Source organism: Lagenorhynchus albirostris, chromosome 20, assembly GCF_949774975.1.
Source record: "Lagenorhynchus albirostris chromosome 20, mLagAlb1.1, whole genome shotgun sequence".
In the NCBI taxonomy this organism is placed as follows: domain Eukaryota; kingdom Metazoa; phylum Chordata; class Mammalia; order Artiodactyla; family Delphinidae; genus Lagenorhynchus; species Lagenorhynchus albirostris.
Window position 1 is genome coordinate 14232725 of NC_083114.1, and position 18824 is coordinate 14251548.

The following is an 18824-nucleotide window of genomic DNA, read 5'->3' on the forward strand; positions in this document are numbered from 1 at the left end:
GGGTCAACCAGGCCAATGCCCCAGAGCCCAGCTCCAGGGCAGTAAAGCTGGGATGCTTGACGCTTGGGCAGAGTCAAACGGGGACAACAGACACCTCGGGGGCCAGAGGGAGGGACGTGGGGTGGGGGAGCCCTCGACTCCTGCCCTAGCAGCCTCCCGACCTGCACTCACTCCGAATTTCCTCATGCCCTGCAGAGTAATTGAAACCAGAAGTAGTTCCCGCTGACAATGACCCCTTGTTCCCAGCTCATCACTCACTCTGGGCCTGACCGCACCACGCCGCCGCCGCCGAGCTGAACGCGGCTCTGAGGGGGATGAGCCCCGAGCTGCTCAGCCCGGGGTGGGGGCACAGCAGGGAACCTCAGGCTGGCAGGTCGTAAGGCCCCAACCTTGACCTCCTGCCCACTCCGAGGTCGGTTCATCAAAGCTGGTCTGACTCCAACAGCATAAGAAAACAGATGTGGCCTCAGCCAGCCTAAGGCCCAAACACAGGGGCCACTTGCAGGTGACAGCCTTTGGGAAGGGGGTTTGCTTGACAAGCTACACCCAGAATCCCTGCAGGAAGGCGGACAGTGGACCTGGACCTGCCGGCTTGGGCAAAGGGCTGTCATCACTAGACAAGGACAGGCCTTGTGCCAGGTCCTGTGCCAAGGGCCTCACGGACTTTCCCCTTCTGTTCTCTTTACCACCCATTTTACAGATGAGGAAACTGAGGCTCAGAGAGGTAAAGTAACCTGTTCTCCCAACTCATGAATGGAGAAAGCTAGACTGAAGCCCAGATCTGTCTGGCCTCAAAGCCCCTTCAACACTGACTGAATGGTCACAATTCTCCTCTGTTCTCTTCACTACATGGGGAGGGAGGTCCTGTTCATTCTTTGCATCCACCACACAGTGCCTGCCCCTTAGAGGGAGTTCAACAAACAGAAATGCAGGAATAAACTAGTAAAAGCGTGGATGTGCACGGACCAGCTCTTTCAGGGACATTCCATCCTTTGAGCCTCACAACAAGCCTCTGATAGAGGCACAGTGGGGATAATTGTCCCCATTTAATAGATGAAGAAACTGAGGCCTCCAAAGGTCAAGGGACCTGGATGCATCTTCCCACCCTCAGCCCAGTGTTCTTCCTACACTGTCAGGGTAACTGCACTCCACACTCCATCTATCTAAACCACTGACCGAGGGGAAGACAAACAAGTTAGGAAAGGAGGGGCAAGGAGACAGGGATGCCTAACCTGGGGGAGAGAAAGCCAGCGGGCGGCAGCTGTTTTCTTCAACTAGAAGAGGCTAATGGTGACAGATGTAAGTTTTTATATGTAGAATGGATAAACAACAAGGTCCTACTGTATAACACGGAGAACTATACTCAATATCCTGTGATAAACCACAATGGAAAAGAATATTAAAAAAAGGATGGGTATATATGTATAACTGAATCAATTTGCTGTACAGCAGAAATTAACACAACATTGTAAATCAACTATACTTCAATAAAAAAATATTGATTGAAAAAAAAAGAGGCTAGGGCTTCCCTGGTGGCGCAGTGGTTGAAAGTCCGCCTGCCGATGCAGGGGACACGGGTTCGTGCCCCGGTCCGGGAAGATCCCACCCACATGCCATGGAGCGGCTGGGTCCGTGAGCCATGGCCGCTGAGCCTGCGCGACCGGAGCCTGTGCTCCGCAACGGGAGAGGCCACAACAGTGAGAGGTCCGCGTACCACAAAAAAAAAAAAAAAAAAAAAAAAAAGAGGCTAGGGCTTCCCTGGTGGCACAGTGGTTAAGAATCCACCTGCCATTGCAGGGGACACAGGTTCGAGCCCTGGTCCGGGAAGATCCCACATGCCGTGAAACAACTAAGCCTGTGCGCTACAACTACTGAGCCTGTGCTCTGGAGCCCATGAGCCACAACTGCTGAAGCCCGTGCGCCTAGAGCCCGTGCTCTGCAACAAGAGAAGCCACCGCAATGAGAAGCCCACGCACCTCAACGGAGAGTAGGCCCCGCTTGCCACAACTAGAGAAAGCCCGCGCACAGCAACAAAGACCCAACGCAGCCAAAAATAAATAAATAAATAAATAAAACAAAATCTTAAAAAGAGGCTAATGGTGACCAGTTGTGTCCTGGGGGGTTGGGGGGCCTGATCTCCTGTGACAGCTGGAGAGAGATGAGCAACCAGGGGTGGGGGAGGGGGCGTGGTAACCCTGGGTCTGGAGTGAAGAAGGCTAAGAAATCTGCATCCTCAGAGACCACGCTCTTCTCCACACTTAAAAGTAAGAAACTCTAAGGCGGAAACAACCCAAATGTCCACTGGTGGATGCATGGATAAACAAAATGTGATCTATACGTATAATGTTATGCAGCCTTAAAGAGGAAGGAAATTCTGACACACGCTGCCATACGACATAGATGAACCTTAACGACACTGTGCTAAGTGAAGTAAGCTAATCACAGAAGGATAAGTATTGCAGGATTCCACTTACACAAGGTACCCAGAAATCGTCAAAGTCATAGAAAGTAGAATGCTGGTTGCCAGGGGCTGGGGGAGAAGGAATGGAAAAGTTACTGTTTAACGGGTATGGAGGTTCCGTTTGGGAAGATGAAAGGTTCTGGAGATGGATGGTGGTGACGGTTGCACAACAGTGTGAATGTACTTAATGAATGCCTCTGAATTGTAAACCTAAAAATCATGAAAATGGTACATTTCATGGTATATGTATCTTACCACAGTTGAACAAAAAAATAAGAAGGTCTAGATATTGTCAGATGTACCAATCTGGGCTCTGAGAACACACCCAACTCCTGAAGGCAGGGGACTGGCCTTCATGACCTCCTCTGAGTGTCATTTCTAATAGCTCTGACCTCTCCCTTCCAAGCTTCCAAGTGGTCAGGGTCAAGAATGTCAAAGAAATCACCCTCCTTTCCCCTTCAGACACAGGCTCCAAGCTCCAGATGGGAAGAGGACAGAGGGCGAGGCTCCCAACGGGCCTAAATGTTGCAATGAGGGGGATGGGGTGGAGGGAGTGAGAGGGAGTTACCACTCCAGGCATTAGGACAGCTAGAGCTTCCTTCTTGGCCTGGAACCCTGTCCCAGCTCACCCCAGGGTCTTGAGCTCTCCTATGGCCCAGGGGACCACCCCTAGCAGGCTCACAGGAAAGTGTAGCTATGTCCCACCAGAGGGAACAGGGCCGAAGGTTGGGGGCCCGTCCCCAGGCTTGTGGCTGAGCTGGGAAGCGGGGGAGCAGGGGCATGAAGGGGATCCCAGGTCTCAGACCCCTCTCTAGTCTGAAGTCAGTGGCAGGAACTGAGCTGTGAAGTCCTCAGGGAGAACTCTCCCCTCTGGCCCAGCCAGTCATCGAGGGCTGGATCCTGGGAATATGCTAATCAGCCTGGGAGCAGGTCCCAGTAGGGGACAGCACATCTGGAGCCTGGAGCAGCATGGTTGGAAATAGACTGGGACAAACATACAGGAGTCCCCTAGGGCCAAGGGAGCCAAGGCAGAAGAAGGGGGGGCCTCCTGGCTGAGGGGTTCCTGGGCTGGGCAGGGGCGGGGCAGCAGGGAGGAAGCAGACAGTGGGGGTGGCCTGGATGGAGAAGTTGGAGGTCTGGGGAGGGAAGGGAGGGCTCAGAAATGCACCAAGCTGGTGGGATCTTCTACTAAATTTGCAGTGACGAAGGGCTGACCCCTAAGAGTCACAGGCTGACATCCAGGTCTCCCCCTGCCCCGTTCACTCATTTGCCCAGCAGCTGACCAAGCACCACCAAACTGGGATCAAGATCCCGAATCTGGAGCCTTTGCTCAACCACTAATGAGCTGTGTGACTGTGGCTACGTCACTCACCCTTTCTGGTCTCAGTTTCCTTCTCCCCTCAAAACAGGATTGGATGAAATGCCCTCCAGGATTCCTTCTGGCTATAACCCTACCGATCCCCCTTTTTTCGTTCATTCCTTCAACCTCCCTCTTACTTGCACGGCTCACAACCCCTCCAGCCCAGGGCAGGCGGGCTCCTTAATTTCCTGGGATACGCCCTGTGCATTCCTGCCTCCCTCCCTGCTCTGGGCCACGTGGGCCCTTCCCCCAGAATGCCCACCCCGCTGCTCTCTGCTGATGCAGAGCCTGCCCACCTTGCTAGAACACCAGAGCCTTAAAATGGTAATTAATGTGCTGGCCATTATGTAAATGATTTTTATAAAGTACTTTGGACAATGCAACAAGAAAGGTAATTATAAAGACTACGTTCAGACCTAGAAAAAAGGGGGTTTATGGTAATGCTACTTGAAAACAGAAAAAAAAAATACGCACCATCATTAAAACCATATAAAAATCTGTATACCTGAGGAAGGGAAAAGGCACAAAATAAGATGGCTGTTTCAGAGGAGTGGCAGTAGGGACGGTCAGTGATTACGTTTCAAGTCTCATTATTATTATTGCAATTCTCTTTCTAATATAAACACTGCTTTCGGAATTTAAAAAACCCAGTGCTCTCAAATCCCTCACTCCACCTCCTCCTGGAAGCCTCCCTAACTCCAGCCCACAATGATCTCTCCTTGTTTGAATTCCTGCAGCACAAGTTTCCATCTCATTATGCAGGGAACGGTGGGAGGCTTGCCCTGGAGAGGGCAGGGCAGGGGCTCTGGAGACTCCAGGCTCTCCTACCCTCTGGCTGCCTGGGCTTGGGCAGGTTCCTTAACCCTTTCGTGCCTCAGCTTTCTCATCTTTAAAACTGTGATAACTTTCCTACCCCACAGGGTACTGTGAAGATCCCCCGGGGTAACAGCTGTGAGCATTAGCCCAGTGCGGGCTCACGCAAAGCTCTCTGATGTGACCACCCCCACCCCCACCCCCACCCCCACCATCAGCAGCCCAGCATCACCACCATCTCCAGCATCGTTATTGGCACCTTGCCTTGTTCCCTAGGGGCGTGGCATATATCGATACTCTCGTCTTTCCAATCTGGCAGTCGATTCCCTGAGGCCAGGCCCCTGCACCTCAGAGCAGCCAGTCCGTGAGGGGCACACTGCAGAAGCAGAGGAAGTCCCCCTTCCCTGGCTCTTTTCCACGCACACTCATTCTGCTTCCTTCCAGGTACACCAGGCAGACACGTCCCCTGAGGGGAGCTAAGAGGACTCCAGACAAAGGCTGGAGAGGGATGCAGGGCCGGGAAATCACCCCAGCTCCTTCTCCAGGCCACTAGCCATGCAGTGCCCTTCACCCAGGCTGGGGCGTCCCCTGATGAAGGCCTGGGCCATGGAGACACAGCACAGAGGAGGGAGCAGGGCCTTCCCTGCTCACCGTCAGCGGAGGCACCAGGGCCTCAGTGTCCTCATCTATAACATGGGGTGGATACGACCATCCTTTCCCTCACAGAGCTGTCGCAAGGATCACACGAGAACATTTGGGAACGGGCCTCCAAGAGCACAAGTGCTGGACACACATGTTGGTGATTAGCGCTGCCATTTGTCTGTCACTAACTGCTGCCCCTTCCTCACCCCCCAGCCTGCCGCTGCAGGGTCCCTGCCCCCATTGCTGCACGAGGCCAACCCAGAGAGGGAGACTCATCTTGGAGCAAATGCCTGGAGCTTAGGAGACGGGATCCCTCACTGTTCTCTAGATGAGCTGAGGGAGGACAGGCTTAGAAAGAAGTGGGAGCAACAGGAGTGGGCCTTCCTCCCCTGCCTTTCTTTCAGGCCACCTGAACATCCCCTGAACATGGCCCCTACTGTGAGGCCACCTTTAGCTCCATCCTCGGCGCCCGCTGAAGGGGAACAGGACCGAGGGCCAGAGGCTGGTTCCAATTCTCTTCCTTGGACACGAGGTGGGAAGGGAGGTGGGAGTGAGCTGTGGGAACAGACACCGTTCTGTGGCTCCGTGGGGTTCAGTGCAGTCTCTCCAACCCAGCCCGGTCATCCTGGGTGGCTCCGAGGGTAGTCCCAGGGTGAGAGGACTTTACAAGGCATGGCACACCCCTGGTGGGGACAGCCCGCCCTCTGATCCACAGGAGGGAGGGCAAGACAGCTCCACATCTGAGGACAAGGCCTGGGCCTTGGGGAGTTGAGGGCTGGGAAACTTCACAGCCCTCCAGAGGACGCTGTCTCTGAACCGGAGGCTCACAGGCCCAGGTCAGCTGGCAGCAGGAAGGTTTGTGTTTCTTTTAATATCAACTCCCAGGCATTTAACATTCCTCGAAGCTTAAACACAGAAACATTTTCCTTACCAGACTGTGCTTTCTGCTTTGCCAAACATAACCTGGCTTCCTCCCCTTCCCCCACCGCCTCCATCTGCTCCTGTCTCCAAGATGTAATGATTTATGGTGTGTTTCCCCTGGGGCCCGTGCAGCTGACAGCGGTGAGAAGGAGGGAAGCAACAGGGCTGCAAGTCCAGGTGGGGACAATGCCTTCGAGCCCTGGAATCCGGGTGCTGGGGGGTTGGCGCCCACGGTGCTTACTGAGCTGGCTGCCCAGGACACCCTTTTAAACTCTTCCATCCTGCAGCCACTAAATGACCCGGGGACGTGGCCACCGGTCACGCTTCTTGGCTGGGTATCTCCCGGGGCTGGACGGGCCGGGGATGTGCAGATGGGGCCCCCATCCTCATCCCTGCAGGAAGTAGCTTCCCGGGACTGAATCTAGAGCTCACTCTCATCAGCTCCCATTTCCTAAATAATGAAGGACCGGCTCATGGTTGCCTGGCAGCACTATCTCCCTGGCAACGGTGCTGAAGAGTGAGGTGCAGGTCCCCAGCATTAAGAAAGGATGTGCTCAGGAACATGGGGTGACATGAGGCAGATGGCTGGGCCCCCGCTGAATGATGCCATCTCCCTTGTTCAAACACAGGAGCCTGAGACAGGGGCGGGGCGGGGGGGGGGGGCGCACGCAAGTCCCCAAGGGGACACTGCCACCAAGGACACCCAGTCAAGAGTCAGGTACCAAACTCTGCGGCCTCAACAGTGCATCAGAGAACAAATGCTTCCTGTGAAAAAGCATCATTGTGCTCCCCGCACCCAGATCACATCTGGGGCAACTGTTAAGAAGCCTGTATGTATACGTATAGCTGGTTCACTTTGTTATAAGGCAGAAACTAACACACCATTGTGAAGCAATTATACTCCAAGAAAGACGTTTTAAAAAAATAATTAATTAAAAAGAAACCTAGAGTACCCAAGGCCCACAGCTCAACGGCAGGGTGTCAGTTAGCATTTCCTTTGCACGGTCAGAGAATCCACACCCGAAGCAGGCTACTTGTGTCAAAAGCACGAGGCCATACAAGGTGCCGGATGGAATGTGGATAGCTCCACACTCAGTGGCACCCCTCCAAGCCTGCATCCCCTTGACAGGTAAGTGCATAGCAGCCACCTTCAAAACTGGCAGAACTTCCAAACACACAGGCTGCAAACAAAGCCCTTTTCCCTCTGTACATTTGTAAGGCACCGAAAAACGTAGCTGAGGCATATATACTCTCACCCTGCCCCTGCTCGTACCACAGGACTCCTGTGGTACGAACGAACGAACGAACTCCTGGCACAGGTGAGTCAGCCCAGCAACCCTAGCAACAGGTCAGAGACCAGCCCCCAGCAACTCAGCTGGATCCTAAGCCCTTCTGGTCCAGTGGCCAATGCTTGGGGGGGGGGGTGGTCTCACTCCTCCCATGGGAGACAGGGCTAATCCAACACAGCTCTCATGGATACAGCCTCAGAATCCCTCTTAACACAGTGTTCCTGGAAAAAGCCACTAGTAGGCTAAAGATGGGATGTGAAAACAAAGGTAGCTGTCATCCTTATTGTCCGTCCTGCAGGAGTGTGGACGATCCACTGGCACCAGATGTGGAAGCCCAAGGAACCAGGCACATGTGGGCTTCTGGGGCTAGAATAAGACACCATCTCCAGCAGGGGAGAATAACCACCTCGGCGAACGCTTCTCAGAACAGCTTTGAACCCAAGTCACAAAAGGCCAATCACCCTGACCAAGAAGGTGGAGAAGGACGCCTTCCCCGCTGGTACCACCTCCCGACAGCTCCCCGAGCCTTGCCCTGGTGCCCTGGCTGTGCCTGCCTCTCACCTGGATCTGCCCTTTGCCCATGATCTTGTCCACGATCTCGTTGTTGTCCTTGTTGACCTTAGTCTTGTCATAGCACTTCTCGTAGCACAGGATCCTCAGGGACTGAGACCCCTCCAGCTCAATCTCGAACTCCTGGGGAAAGATGGGACAGGGTCCTGAACCTCCAAAGCTGACCTGGCTTCCCAGTGGCTTCCCGCCCCACCATTGCAAGGGTGAGAGGGGGTGAGGTGGGCCTGTGAGGACCGCCGTGAGGCCTGGCGCAGCGTCCTCATTCTCTGGAGATCCAGAGGCCTCCGAATCGCTGAGGAAGTGGAGTTTAGGGCTTGAGCTGTAACGCCGTGTCTAAATACAAACCCGAGATCAGAGCCAGAGGAGCAGGGAGGTGGGGGCAGAGGGGGCAGAGGGACAGAGCTGGCCCAACAGCAGGCTTGGCTGTCCTGGACCAGCTAATAGCACATGAGCACCAGGAATGGGATGGGCACGGTGGGGGACAAGCCCAGGGGTCCCCATGGGGACACCAGCCCCTCCACTCACCTCGTCCCACTTGGGCTCTGTTGTGTCCCGGAACACCCTGGTTTTGGCTTTGCTGACAAAGTAGCCAAAGGAATCCACCTCCAGGGTACAGTACAGGTCTGCGGGGGGACAAGCAGAGACACACCGAGTGAGGCCCGAGGCTCAGGAACCCGGGAGGGAAAGGGGGATCACTCATCGGCCCCCCCCAGCATCCCCATGGGCGGTCGGCAAATCCACACACTCCCTCCCGGGCTCAGGCCCTGGCAGTCTTCCCCTCCATGGGTGGTGCCAAGGTTGTTTCCCAGGGTAATGGTGTGTGTTGGAGGGTGGCTTTGGGGCACTACAGCCAATCCTCTGCAGCGTGAATCATGAGGCCAGGGGCAGAGGTCAGAGGATGGACATAAGTGCCCCTCCCAGGCCCCAGGAGCTGCCCAGCTGGGCCATCCTCCATCAGAAGGGCTTTCCTACAGAGGGGAGAGCGGGTACAGCCATCCCTGAGTTGCCTCTAACTGGGTGTGACAGAGACTAGATGTAACCGGGTATCCGAGCCCAACAGGCTGTGAGCGCAGGTAAACAGGCGAATGACGCGGAAGGCCTGACGCACCCTGGCCTCCATCAGAGCAGAGACGCGTCTGGGTGGCTGAGAGATGGAGGGGCGTGAAGGGCCCCTTAACTGATTCTGCTATGAGCGAACCCTTTGTCAGGGGCCAGGGGACAGTTCCTGGGATAAAAGGAAGGGCTTTGCAGTCAGACTGTCCAGGTCAAATCCCAGCTCTGCACAGACCCCCTACCTCTGTGCCTTCCTGCCCTCATCTGTAAGTCAGGAATGACGACGGTGCCTGCACCCTAGGCCTAATGTGACGAGTTTACTATGACAAGAAGCCGTGGCTGAAGATTCCCAAGGCTTAACTCCGAGTCAGAATGAATGCCTGAGTGGGTCAGGGGGCCGGGGGAAGGAGAAGGCGAGGACGCTCTGGAGGTGAGGGGAGACCCTGTAGCAGCACCTCACCCCATGTCTGAGCACCCTGACCCAGTTTGAGAGGTAAAACCCCTGCTCTGGGGCAGTGGGATGCCCCACCCCTATGGGCCTGCTCCCTGAGGCCCATCCCAGCCAAAAGGACGCAGAGAGACAGGAAGCAGGAGACATCTGGGCACCTGGTCCAGCTCAGTGGGCAGCAGACTTGGGTGTGTGTCACAGCCCCGAGGAGCTGACTGACCAGGAATATTCCTGGGCCACCCCCTCGCCAGGGGATTCTGTGGGTGTGGGGAGGGTCCTGGAAGCTGTCGCATGTACCACCAGCACAGGCTGGAGTGATGAGAGGGGTGGTCCTGGCCACATCGAGAGAAGGGCTGCTCTAGAGGCAAAAACGTGGGCTTCAGCGTCAGAAGGCATGGATTTGATGCCACCACCTGCGTGCCCTACTGGGCCACCTGGGAAAGTCCCTGGAGCCTGCTGGGCCTCAGCCTCTTGGTGTGCCAAGTGGGAATGGCATCAGTGACCTCAGAGGGATGCCAGGAGAATCAGAGCAGATAACGCACCTGAAAGTGCTTTGAACGTGTCAAGCACTATCCACTTGCTGGCCACGTTTGCGTTTTCTCCAGCATCTAGTAAGGGACCGAGGCACACAGTAGGTGTCTGGAAATAAACTACTTTGTTCAGCATTTCTGAGCTCCTGTTCATCCAAGGATTAAGGAGATGTGGTTTCTGTTCTCTACGAACTCATAGCAGAAGCGGCAATTTATTTTAATTTAATTTAATTTAATTCTTTTTTTGTGGTCCGCGGGCCTCTCACTGCTGTGGCCTCTCCTGTTGCGGAGCACAGGCTCCGGACACGCAAGCTCCGTGGCCATGGCTCACGGGCCAAGCCGCTCCGCGGCATGTGGGATCTTCCCGGACCGGGGCACGAACCCGTGTCCCCTGCATCGGCAGGCGGACTCTCAACCACTGCGCCACCAGGAAAGCCCGAAGAGGCAAATTTTAAGTGACAAAACAGTATGACAGGTGCTGCCTTGGGGTGATGGGAACACAGAGAGGGGAGGCAGATTTACTGCAGGAATTCAGGCTTCACAGTGAGTGTTTATTAAATGACTGTTTGCGAGCCAATGGCATAACCTCTCCGTGGTGCTCTGCAGGGAGAGAGGCAAAGGGCAGATCTCATCCGCCAGAGGGGAAAAGAGGGAGTGAGAGGAGTCAGGAGCCCTGGGTTTCTGATCCTACGTGATGTTAAGTCCTTTTATCTCTCTGTGACTCAGTTTTCTCATCTGGCAAATGGGGAGAAACTATTAGCTGTCTAACTGACTCACAAATTCCTACAGGGAGAAAAATTAGATAAAAATGGAACTGTATTTTGTGAAATACTAAGAACTGCACTGATGTAGTAGATGGTGATTTAGAAGGAAAAAGAAAGTGTGTGTGGCAGTGTGCTGGCACTACACATACAGGTCATATTTAAGCCTGCTCTTAGGTCTGTATTAACAAGCATGATTGCCTTTTATGGAGAAAGAAGCTGAGGCTCAGAGAGGTTAAGTGACTTGCCCAAGGTCACACAGCTTGTAATCGGCAGATGTGGGATTGGAGCCCCGTATTTCTGATACCTGGGGGTGGGGAAGGGCTTGGGGAAGAGCAGACCTTGGAGACAAAGGGCAGGGATGATCCCCCGCCAAGAGGAGCTGGTTCCTGGCCTTTGGGGGAATGCCCCACATCTCAGAGGAGCTGGCAGGGTCCCAGCCTGGGCAGACAAGAGCAGAGCAGGTGAGCAGTGGGAGGCCCTATGCAATGGGTCCACAGGGACTTTCTGTGAAAGGATGAACAATGGCCCGCCCAGCCTCTTCCTGGGGCTGGTGGCCAGGGGTACTTACTGGCTGACTGTTTAAACCCCTTGGCAGAGTGGACGATGACATGGAGGAAGCCATAGAGTCCTGGAGACTCGTCGTCTGCAAGAGAGAAAAGCCCCCAGGGAAGGGGGTGATGAGAGGTCTGCTTCTTCCCCTCCTGACCCCAGGCTGGTTGGATGCAGAAAGGGCGGGAGACAGTCTGTGCCTTGGTCCGACAGCACCACCTGGTGGCCAGATGAAGAAGCTTCCACAGTCCACTGCTTCCGGGAATGTGGGCCGATGCTCCTTTCTCCCTCCACTCAGCCTGGGTGGCCAGTTCACACCTTCCTCCTGGGCCAGGGACTTCGTCCCATTTCCCGCGGGGCACTTTCCCTCCCCCATGAATCCTGCCTAACCCCTGGCTGCCCGACTCAGCTTAGCCTTCCGAATTGAAATTAACCAATATTAAGTCACTCTGTGCCAAGCAAAGAGAAGGTCCAGCTCTGCCTCCTCTTTGGGACATGCGGGGCAGATGACCCCCACTGTGGAGGAGAGCTTGCTTTGAAACCCCTCCCTTACTCCAGAACCTCCCACAGACTCCTCAGCTTGAACAACATACTCCCTCGTTTGGCATTCAAGGCCTTCTAAGATCTGATCCCAAGAAACTTTTAGCCATATTTCTCATACACTACTCTCATCCACCTACCCTTCCCCTCCGCCACCACCCTACTCCATGAACTGGCTTCCATGAACTGACGACCTCAGGAACATATTAACAACACAATCCCAGTGCACCAGGGCGCCAGATCTTCTCTCCAGCCAGAGGTGGTCAGGGAGTAGTTGGGGCTGTCTGGAGACTCAGCAGAGAACAACCCCTATTCAAACTGTGTACCTGGCAACTGAGTCTTCCCAGCCCAGCAGAGCAGAGATCAGCTATTTGTAGCTGAGTGTCTAGGTAGGTCTTCGTGCAAGGCCCCAGCAATGCCCTGGGGGCTTGGACCTGCTGATTTGAGTAACCTTGGGTTCCAGATCTTACCGTCTTTATTGCTGGTGACAGGAATGTTGTGTACAGTCCTAAGTTTGAAACAGGATCCCGTGAGCACCTGGAGCTCCACTGAGCTCAGGACAAAGGCCTGGAGATCTGCAGGAGGAGACAAGAGAGAGGGGAATGTCACCACAGGTCCACTAGGACCTACTGCTCTTTCTTGGGGGCTACTGCAGGAAAAAAGCTGAGCTCTAGGGGCAGAGTGGGTCACTGGCAGGGAGGGAGAGTAGACATTCAGCTGGGAATAGTCACGGGTGCTGCTGGAAGGGGTAAGAATTGGAGGGTCTAACTAGAGGGGTTCACGAATGTGTGTACGAGACAACAAGAGCAAGAGACAGAGAGCTGGACAGCCCTGGGCTTTGGGTCAGTCCTATTGCTAATTCATCGTATGCCTTAAGCAAATCACCATCAGGGTAGCGTAGTTGGGGCAGGGTTTTACCTTTCTTCTGTAGTTTCTGAATTGCTTCTCTCCACTCTGACCTCTCATAGTCTGAGGACAGTAGAAACAGGTAGCTCTGTAGAAAGAAGAGAATTCAGTAGGATGACCAGAGTCAGGCCAAGGACATTTCTGGATCCTGGGGCCCACAGTGAAGCTCCTTTACCCAGGTACCCCTACGCTTGGAGAAGGGCAGCTAGGAGGAAGGCCTTCCTCCTAGGAAGCCTGGTGACAGGAGTGGCAGTGCCAGTGACGGCCAGCAGAGGGCACTGGCTCCCCACCAGCGGGGAGAGGGAGTCCAGGGCTGGAGCCATGGCAGCCTCCTTGGGAATTGGGGGCCTGAGTCCCTGATTCCCACGGGTCAGGGCCAGGAGCTATAGAGAGTGGGCAGCCCTGGACCGAGGAAGGGAACTGTCTCTGTTCCGTCCCCACCCTTCTGACCTTTCCATTCCGATTGTGGATCCGAAATGGGATTGTGGGGGAATTGAGCAGCAGCAAGAACTCATTCTCAAACATCTTCTTTTTCAGGCGCTCGATGGCCCGGCTCTGTCCTTTGTTGGCTTTCTGCGGGGGACAGAGGGCACAGACGGTTCTCTTCACACTCAGACTCCACTTCTCACCCAGTAGCTCTATGTACAACATTCCCCTGTGTATTCATCATTTTTTTTCCCTTTTCTATATTTTATGATGATTTGATGTCTTGGGGGGCCTAGCCAGCCACAGAGAAAACTGCTCCTCCCAGGACATGCTAAATCCTAAGCTAGTAAATGACTCCTCTGTGAGTGCGTCTCTCATGTGCAGACCAATCGATCTTGAGTCCACACCTCCAACCATCTCCTTTAACGAACTCACACACAATCCAATATTTCCTCTGCCCTAGATAACCCAGGGCAACTAGACACCACTACTCTAGCCCAGAGCCTGCTGCCTTATTCAAACTAGCCAGTCCTAAGTTGTTTCCTGTGGAAAACACAATCCAGGCTCTGGGCCACGTACTCCCCACGCTCCTTCTGCCTCTTGACCGAACCTGGTGCTCTCCCATGTGGCACGCCCCCTTCTCTTGGAAACTATAAGTAATAAAATAAATATAAGTAATAAAAATCTTCCAGTGGCATCAGCATCTCTGAGTTGTCACTCATTCATCTCCATAAATTAGATCCCGGGTACCGCTGAGACACCCTGCTTAAAAACTGCAGACACCTTTCAGCATAAAGACCCCACCTCTGGCCTCCCACACGGGGCCTCCCCTGGCTGGGTTCCAGCTTCCACGCCCAGCCGATGTCCCGTCACTCGCCCCCTGCACCCTCCACCCCAGCATCACGCTATTATTATCCCTGTTCTCTAACAAGCTGTTCCCCCTCTCAGCCAGTGTTCCCTTCTCCAGTTTTTCAAGTTTATATTTTATAAAAGATCCCTTTCCTTTTATTAACTGCTATCATGTTTCATATCTCTGTTCCAACGCCGTCCTCAAGCTCCACGGTTAGAATGCATCTCTGAAGCACTTTTTTTTACCCACTAGACTGGCAAAATTGTGACAATTGCTCACAGCTGGTGCTGTGACAGTGTGGGGGAACAGTGACTGTGACACAATGCTGGGGAGAACATGATCGGATGCAAACTTTTCAGAGGTAAATCTGGTAATGAAATGCACAAGCCCTCTGCCCCAGACATCCCACTTGTAGGGAATCTACCGGAGGGAAATATGAGTGCAGATTAAAGAACGAGAAACAAGCTGAAGACTCAAATACGTTGTCATGTAGTCGAGCAACAGAAGAGGATGCAGCTGTTACAAAGGATCTGATAGGGCTTCCCCGGTGGCGCAGTGGTTGACAGTCCGCCTGCCAATGCAGGGGACACGGGTTCGTGCCCCGGTCTGAGAAGATCCCACATGCCGCGGAGCGGCTGGGACCGTGAGCCATGGCCGCTGAGCCTGCACATCCTGAGCCTGTGCTCCGCAACAGGAGAGGCCACAGCAGTGAGAGGCCCGTGTACCAAAAAAAAAAAAAAAAGGATCTGATAGATTAAATTGCAAAACAGCACGTGTAGTCTAATCTCATTAAAAAAATACATACACACAAACACACACACACACACACACACACACACACACACGTATAAGCATAGAAGAGTCTAGAAGAATACACCTCAAACTGGTGATAATGGTGGGGTGATGATGATCAGTTCTACTCTATACACTTTGATATTGTGAGCATTTCTTGTTATAATAAGCTAGTGTTACATTGGTAATTAGAAAAAAATTGTGTTTAAAAAATACTATTGGGCTTCCCTGGTGGCGCAGTGGTTGAGAGTCCGCCTGCCGATGCAGGGGACGCGGGTTCGTGCCCCGGTCCGGGAGGATCCCACGTGCCGCGGAGCGGCTGGGCCCGTGAGCCATGGCCGCTGAGCCTGCGCGTCCAGAGCCTGTGCTCCGCAACGGGAGAGGCCACAGCAGTGAGAGGCCCGCGTACCGCAAAAAAAAAAAAATAAAATAAAATAAAAAAAATACTATTAAAGAATAAATTGCTGCTTCTTTTGTGATTCAGAGAACACCACTGTGCCTCGCCAGTGACTCTTATCACGTTGTGTCACATGCTGTGGTCACACACAGGAATGTCTTCATTCTCCACTGGATACGGAGGTCTGCGAGGCATCTGGCACACCCCTGCAGCCAGCAGCCAGTAGTAGAGGTGTGTAAGCATGGAGTCAACTAAGCAGAAGGCCATGTCTGCACACCCAGGGAAGGACGGAGGGCACAAAGCCTGCTGCTCCCAGGACCGGGTGAGAAACATGCATGCAGGATGCCCCTGAAGTGGGGATGCTGGACAGAGCCTGATGGGGAAACAGGCTCCACCGAGGCAGGGTAAGCCTGGCTGTTCAGGAGGAGGACACCTGTGCTTGTCAGGGGGCTCCCTCCGGGCAGATGCACCTGCAGTCTGACCCTCAGCCCTAGGACATTCCCCTGAACCAAACATTCCTGGGGTTACTACTATGGTCTTCCTCTCCGCTGTTCAAAGACAGATGCCTGGGTTTAAAGACTCCTTAGAGGCCACTTGGTCATGTATTTCTCAACAACTGTTCCCAAAGCACCTATTTATTACGTGCTAAGTACTAGGGCACAGGACTGGAGCAAACAGCCCCCTCACTAGAGCTGAAATTCTAGTGGGGAAAAGAGAAAGCAGAGCGTGCAACTTTCATTCAGTACCAACAAAGCAAAGCAAAGAGGTAAACGTCTGGAACCAGGAAGCTGGGCACCCAACCCAGACTGTAGCGGGCAGACATCAGGGAAGGGTCATCAGGTGAGGTTAGGCCTAAGGCCGAGCCTGGATGGGTGAAGAGGAGAGACCAGGCCAACCAACCAAGCCCCTCCACGCTCTTCCTTCCATACATGCGTAAGGCTCTGCCTGTAAGGTGCTTTCCTCTAGCCACTGTTTTCAAATAAGTGAATTTAAGGCTATCCATTGTCCTCTAAAGAGCACTTTGGCTACATCCCATGGGTTTTGATATGGAGTGCTCTCATCTTCAAGCAGGTCTAAACAGTTTGCAGTTTCCATTTTGATTTCCTCTTTATCTTGAAAGTTTTAACTTCCCAGGCATATATTTAACTATATTCTAGCTGTTAATTTCTAATTTTACTGCACTGTAGTTTGTGAACATGACCAGTACACTATCATTTTTTCTTTTGAATTTGAGATTTCCTATGCAGTCTAATACATGATAAATGTCTGTGAATGTTCCATGTGTGTTTGACAGAATCTCAGTTCTCTGTCAGGACACAAGATTCTGTGCATTTTTAGATCAAGTGATATTCAAGGCTCCCTCTGTTATTTATTTGCCAACTTGATCTGTCCATTTCTGAGGGTCCTCCCAGGTCCTTTCTCTTGCATACATCTTGCTTTTCCTTAAGAAGGACTTTTTCTTCTCTTGCTTTCCTATTCTGCAGTGTTTGGCATACACTGTTCCCCAGGAAACGTCCCGTAATTAACCCCACTGCATTCCGAGCACTGACTCCTCCTTGGCCCGCCCTCCATATGCTCTGTGCTAATGCTTAGAGTCTTTCCCTGGGCACATAAATGTATCTTGAAGACTATAAAGAAAGACCTCCCACTCTTACATCCTGCCTCCCTTGTCAGACTCCCAAACCTTACCACTTCCCCTCCCTCCACCTCCCTGGCACACCCAGTTCAAAGGGCCCCAATAAAAATGGCCTACTTCCCTGCCCCAGCTGAGGCCAGGCTCTGCTTACCTCCTTCTGGATTTCACTCTTAAGGGCAGAGATCTTCATTTTCATGTCCTCCAGCTCGTGGTCTGGGAAGGGGTGCACCTGGGGACTGGCCTCAGACTCCTCAGGGGATGGAAACACTAGGTCAGCCAGGGGGATGTACCATTTGCAGTCATATTGCTGGTGCTTCCTGCAAACAAGTCAGAGGGAGATGTGAGCCAGAGAGGAATTTGGATCTTCAGGCCTGAATTGCTGGAACCAAACACCACCTGAAAGGCATTTACTAAGAACTCATCACAGCCAAGAACGATCCCCCTCCTTGAGGAGCCTAATCAGGAAACACTCGTGGAATTACGAGAATTGGGTTCTAGGGTCAGGCAGCAGTAAGGGCTCTGGACCTTGGGCCTGTCATTCTTCTGGCCCAGAACAACTGATGTTCTTAAACAGCCCAAACATCTAGGGTATGAGCAAGAGTGGTCTCATGCCTTCCTGTTCCCCATCCCACACTCTTCCTTCCCTTCTAGCCTGTCTATACTTAGCTTATATTCATTATCTTCTAGGCTAGAGATAGAATACAGACGCTATTTTGAATGCCAACTTTTATCAATAGAGGTCACATGGGATACTGAGTTGAGGATTATAAAGCCACATCCAAGGGACTTCCCTGGTGGCGCAGTGGTTAAGAATCCGCCTGCCAATGCAGGGGACACGGGTTCGAGCCCTGATCCGGGAAGATCCCACATGCCGTGGAGCAACCAAGCCTGTGCGCCACAACTACTGAACCTGTTCTCTAGAGCCTGTGAGCCACAGTTACTGAAGCCCGTGTGCCTAGAGCCCGTGCCCTGCAACAAGAGAAGCCACCGCAATGGGAAGCCCACGCACCACAACAAAGAGTAGCCCCCACTAGCCGCAACTAGAGAGAGCCCGCACACAGCAATGAAGACCCAACGCAGCCAAAAATAAATAAATTAATTAATTTTTTTAAAAAGGGAGTAAAAAAGAAGTAATCTCTGAGAATGTACCTTAAAAAAAAAAGCCACATCCAAGTCTAACGAGAAACGGTGCCATGGTCCACTAGTAACGTCTGCCTTGGGCAAAGGACTTAAGGCAGAGGTACGTATACTTACGACTGTCACCTCCGCTTTAGAATCATCTCAAATGTCATCTAGTTCCAGGGAGTCATCCCTTCTTTTGAAACTCATAATAACCTCTCCTTCTCTCACTTCCCCCAGGACTTGGGTTTGCACCTCCCTGCAACACTGAGCGTATGGCTTGTCTCCCCTGGCACACCGTAGATGATAAGGAAATACAGGTGGAAGGATGTGGGAGTGAATACTGAATAAGCTTTCCTGCTCATGACACAGGGACACCCATATCACTGGGTATAGTGACGGAGCTGGAAAGAAGCTTTCAAGTCAGATTAAGGTTCAAATCCCATCTCCTCCACTTCAGTTGTGCGACCTCGGGCAACTTATTTAACTTTATTCTAAGCCTTTTCTCTCATCTGTGAGATGGGGATAATAATACCTACTTTGTGGAGTCACTGGGGAGATTAGAAATAATATATTCAAAGCATTTGTCGTGGCACCTGGCATGGCATAACCACTCAATAAACGATACCAGCAGATTTAATGAATATTCACTGAATTGCAGTTAGCAAAAATTTAGAGATGTCTAATAAAAGGAGAATGCTTAAGTAAATTATGGCATATCCATTCGTAACATCACGCAGGAAAGTAAAATGATGATT

General features: G+C 52.7%; 2 protein-coding genes across 4 annotated transcripts in view; one reads left to right on the forward strand and one right to left on the reverse strand.

The window, feature by feature from the left end:
• Nucleotides 1-2006, forward strand: part of TIMM22 (translocase of inner mitochondrial membrane 22) — a 39824-nt gene extending 37818 nt beyond the window's left edge. The window contains exon 4 of the mRNA XM_060134502.1: nucleotides 1798-2006. Within this exon, the coding sequence (XP_059990485.1) occupies nucleotides 1798-1844 (47 nt within the window). The 3' untranslated portion in view covers nucleotides 1845-2006. The remainder of the gene's footprint in view (nucleotides 1-1797) is intronic.
• The window catches only part of ABR (ABR activator of RhoGEF and GTPase), a 178345-nt gene that overhangs the window by 30659 nt on the left and 128862 nt on the right, over nucleotides 1-18824 (reverse strand). For all 3 annotated transcript variants that reach the window (XM_060134493.1, XM_060134494.1, XM_060134495.1), the window contains 7 exons: nucleotides 17099-17264; nucleotides 13297-13419; nucleotides 12859-12934; nucleotides 12411-12515; nucleotides 11420-11494; nucleotides 8582-8679; nucleotides 8048-8179 (listed from right to left, as the gene is read on the reverse strand). In XM_060134493.1, coding sequence (XP_059990476.1) covers nucleotides 8048-8179; nucleotides 8582-8679; nucleotides 11420-11494; nucleotides 12411-12515; nucleotides 12859-12934; nucleotides 13297-13419; nucleotides 17099-17264 — 775 coding nt within the window. The remainder of the gene's footprint in view (nucleotides 1-8047; nucleotides 8180-8581; nucleotides 8680-11419; nucleotides 11495-12410; nucleotides 12516-12858; nucleotides 12935-13296; nucleotides 13420-17098; nucleotides 17265-18824) is intronic.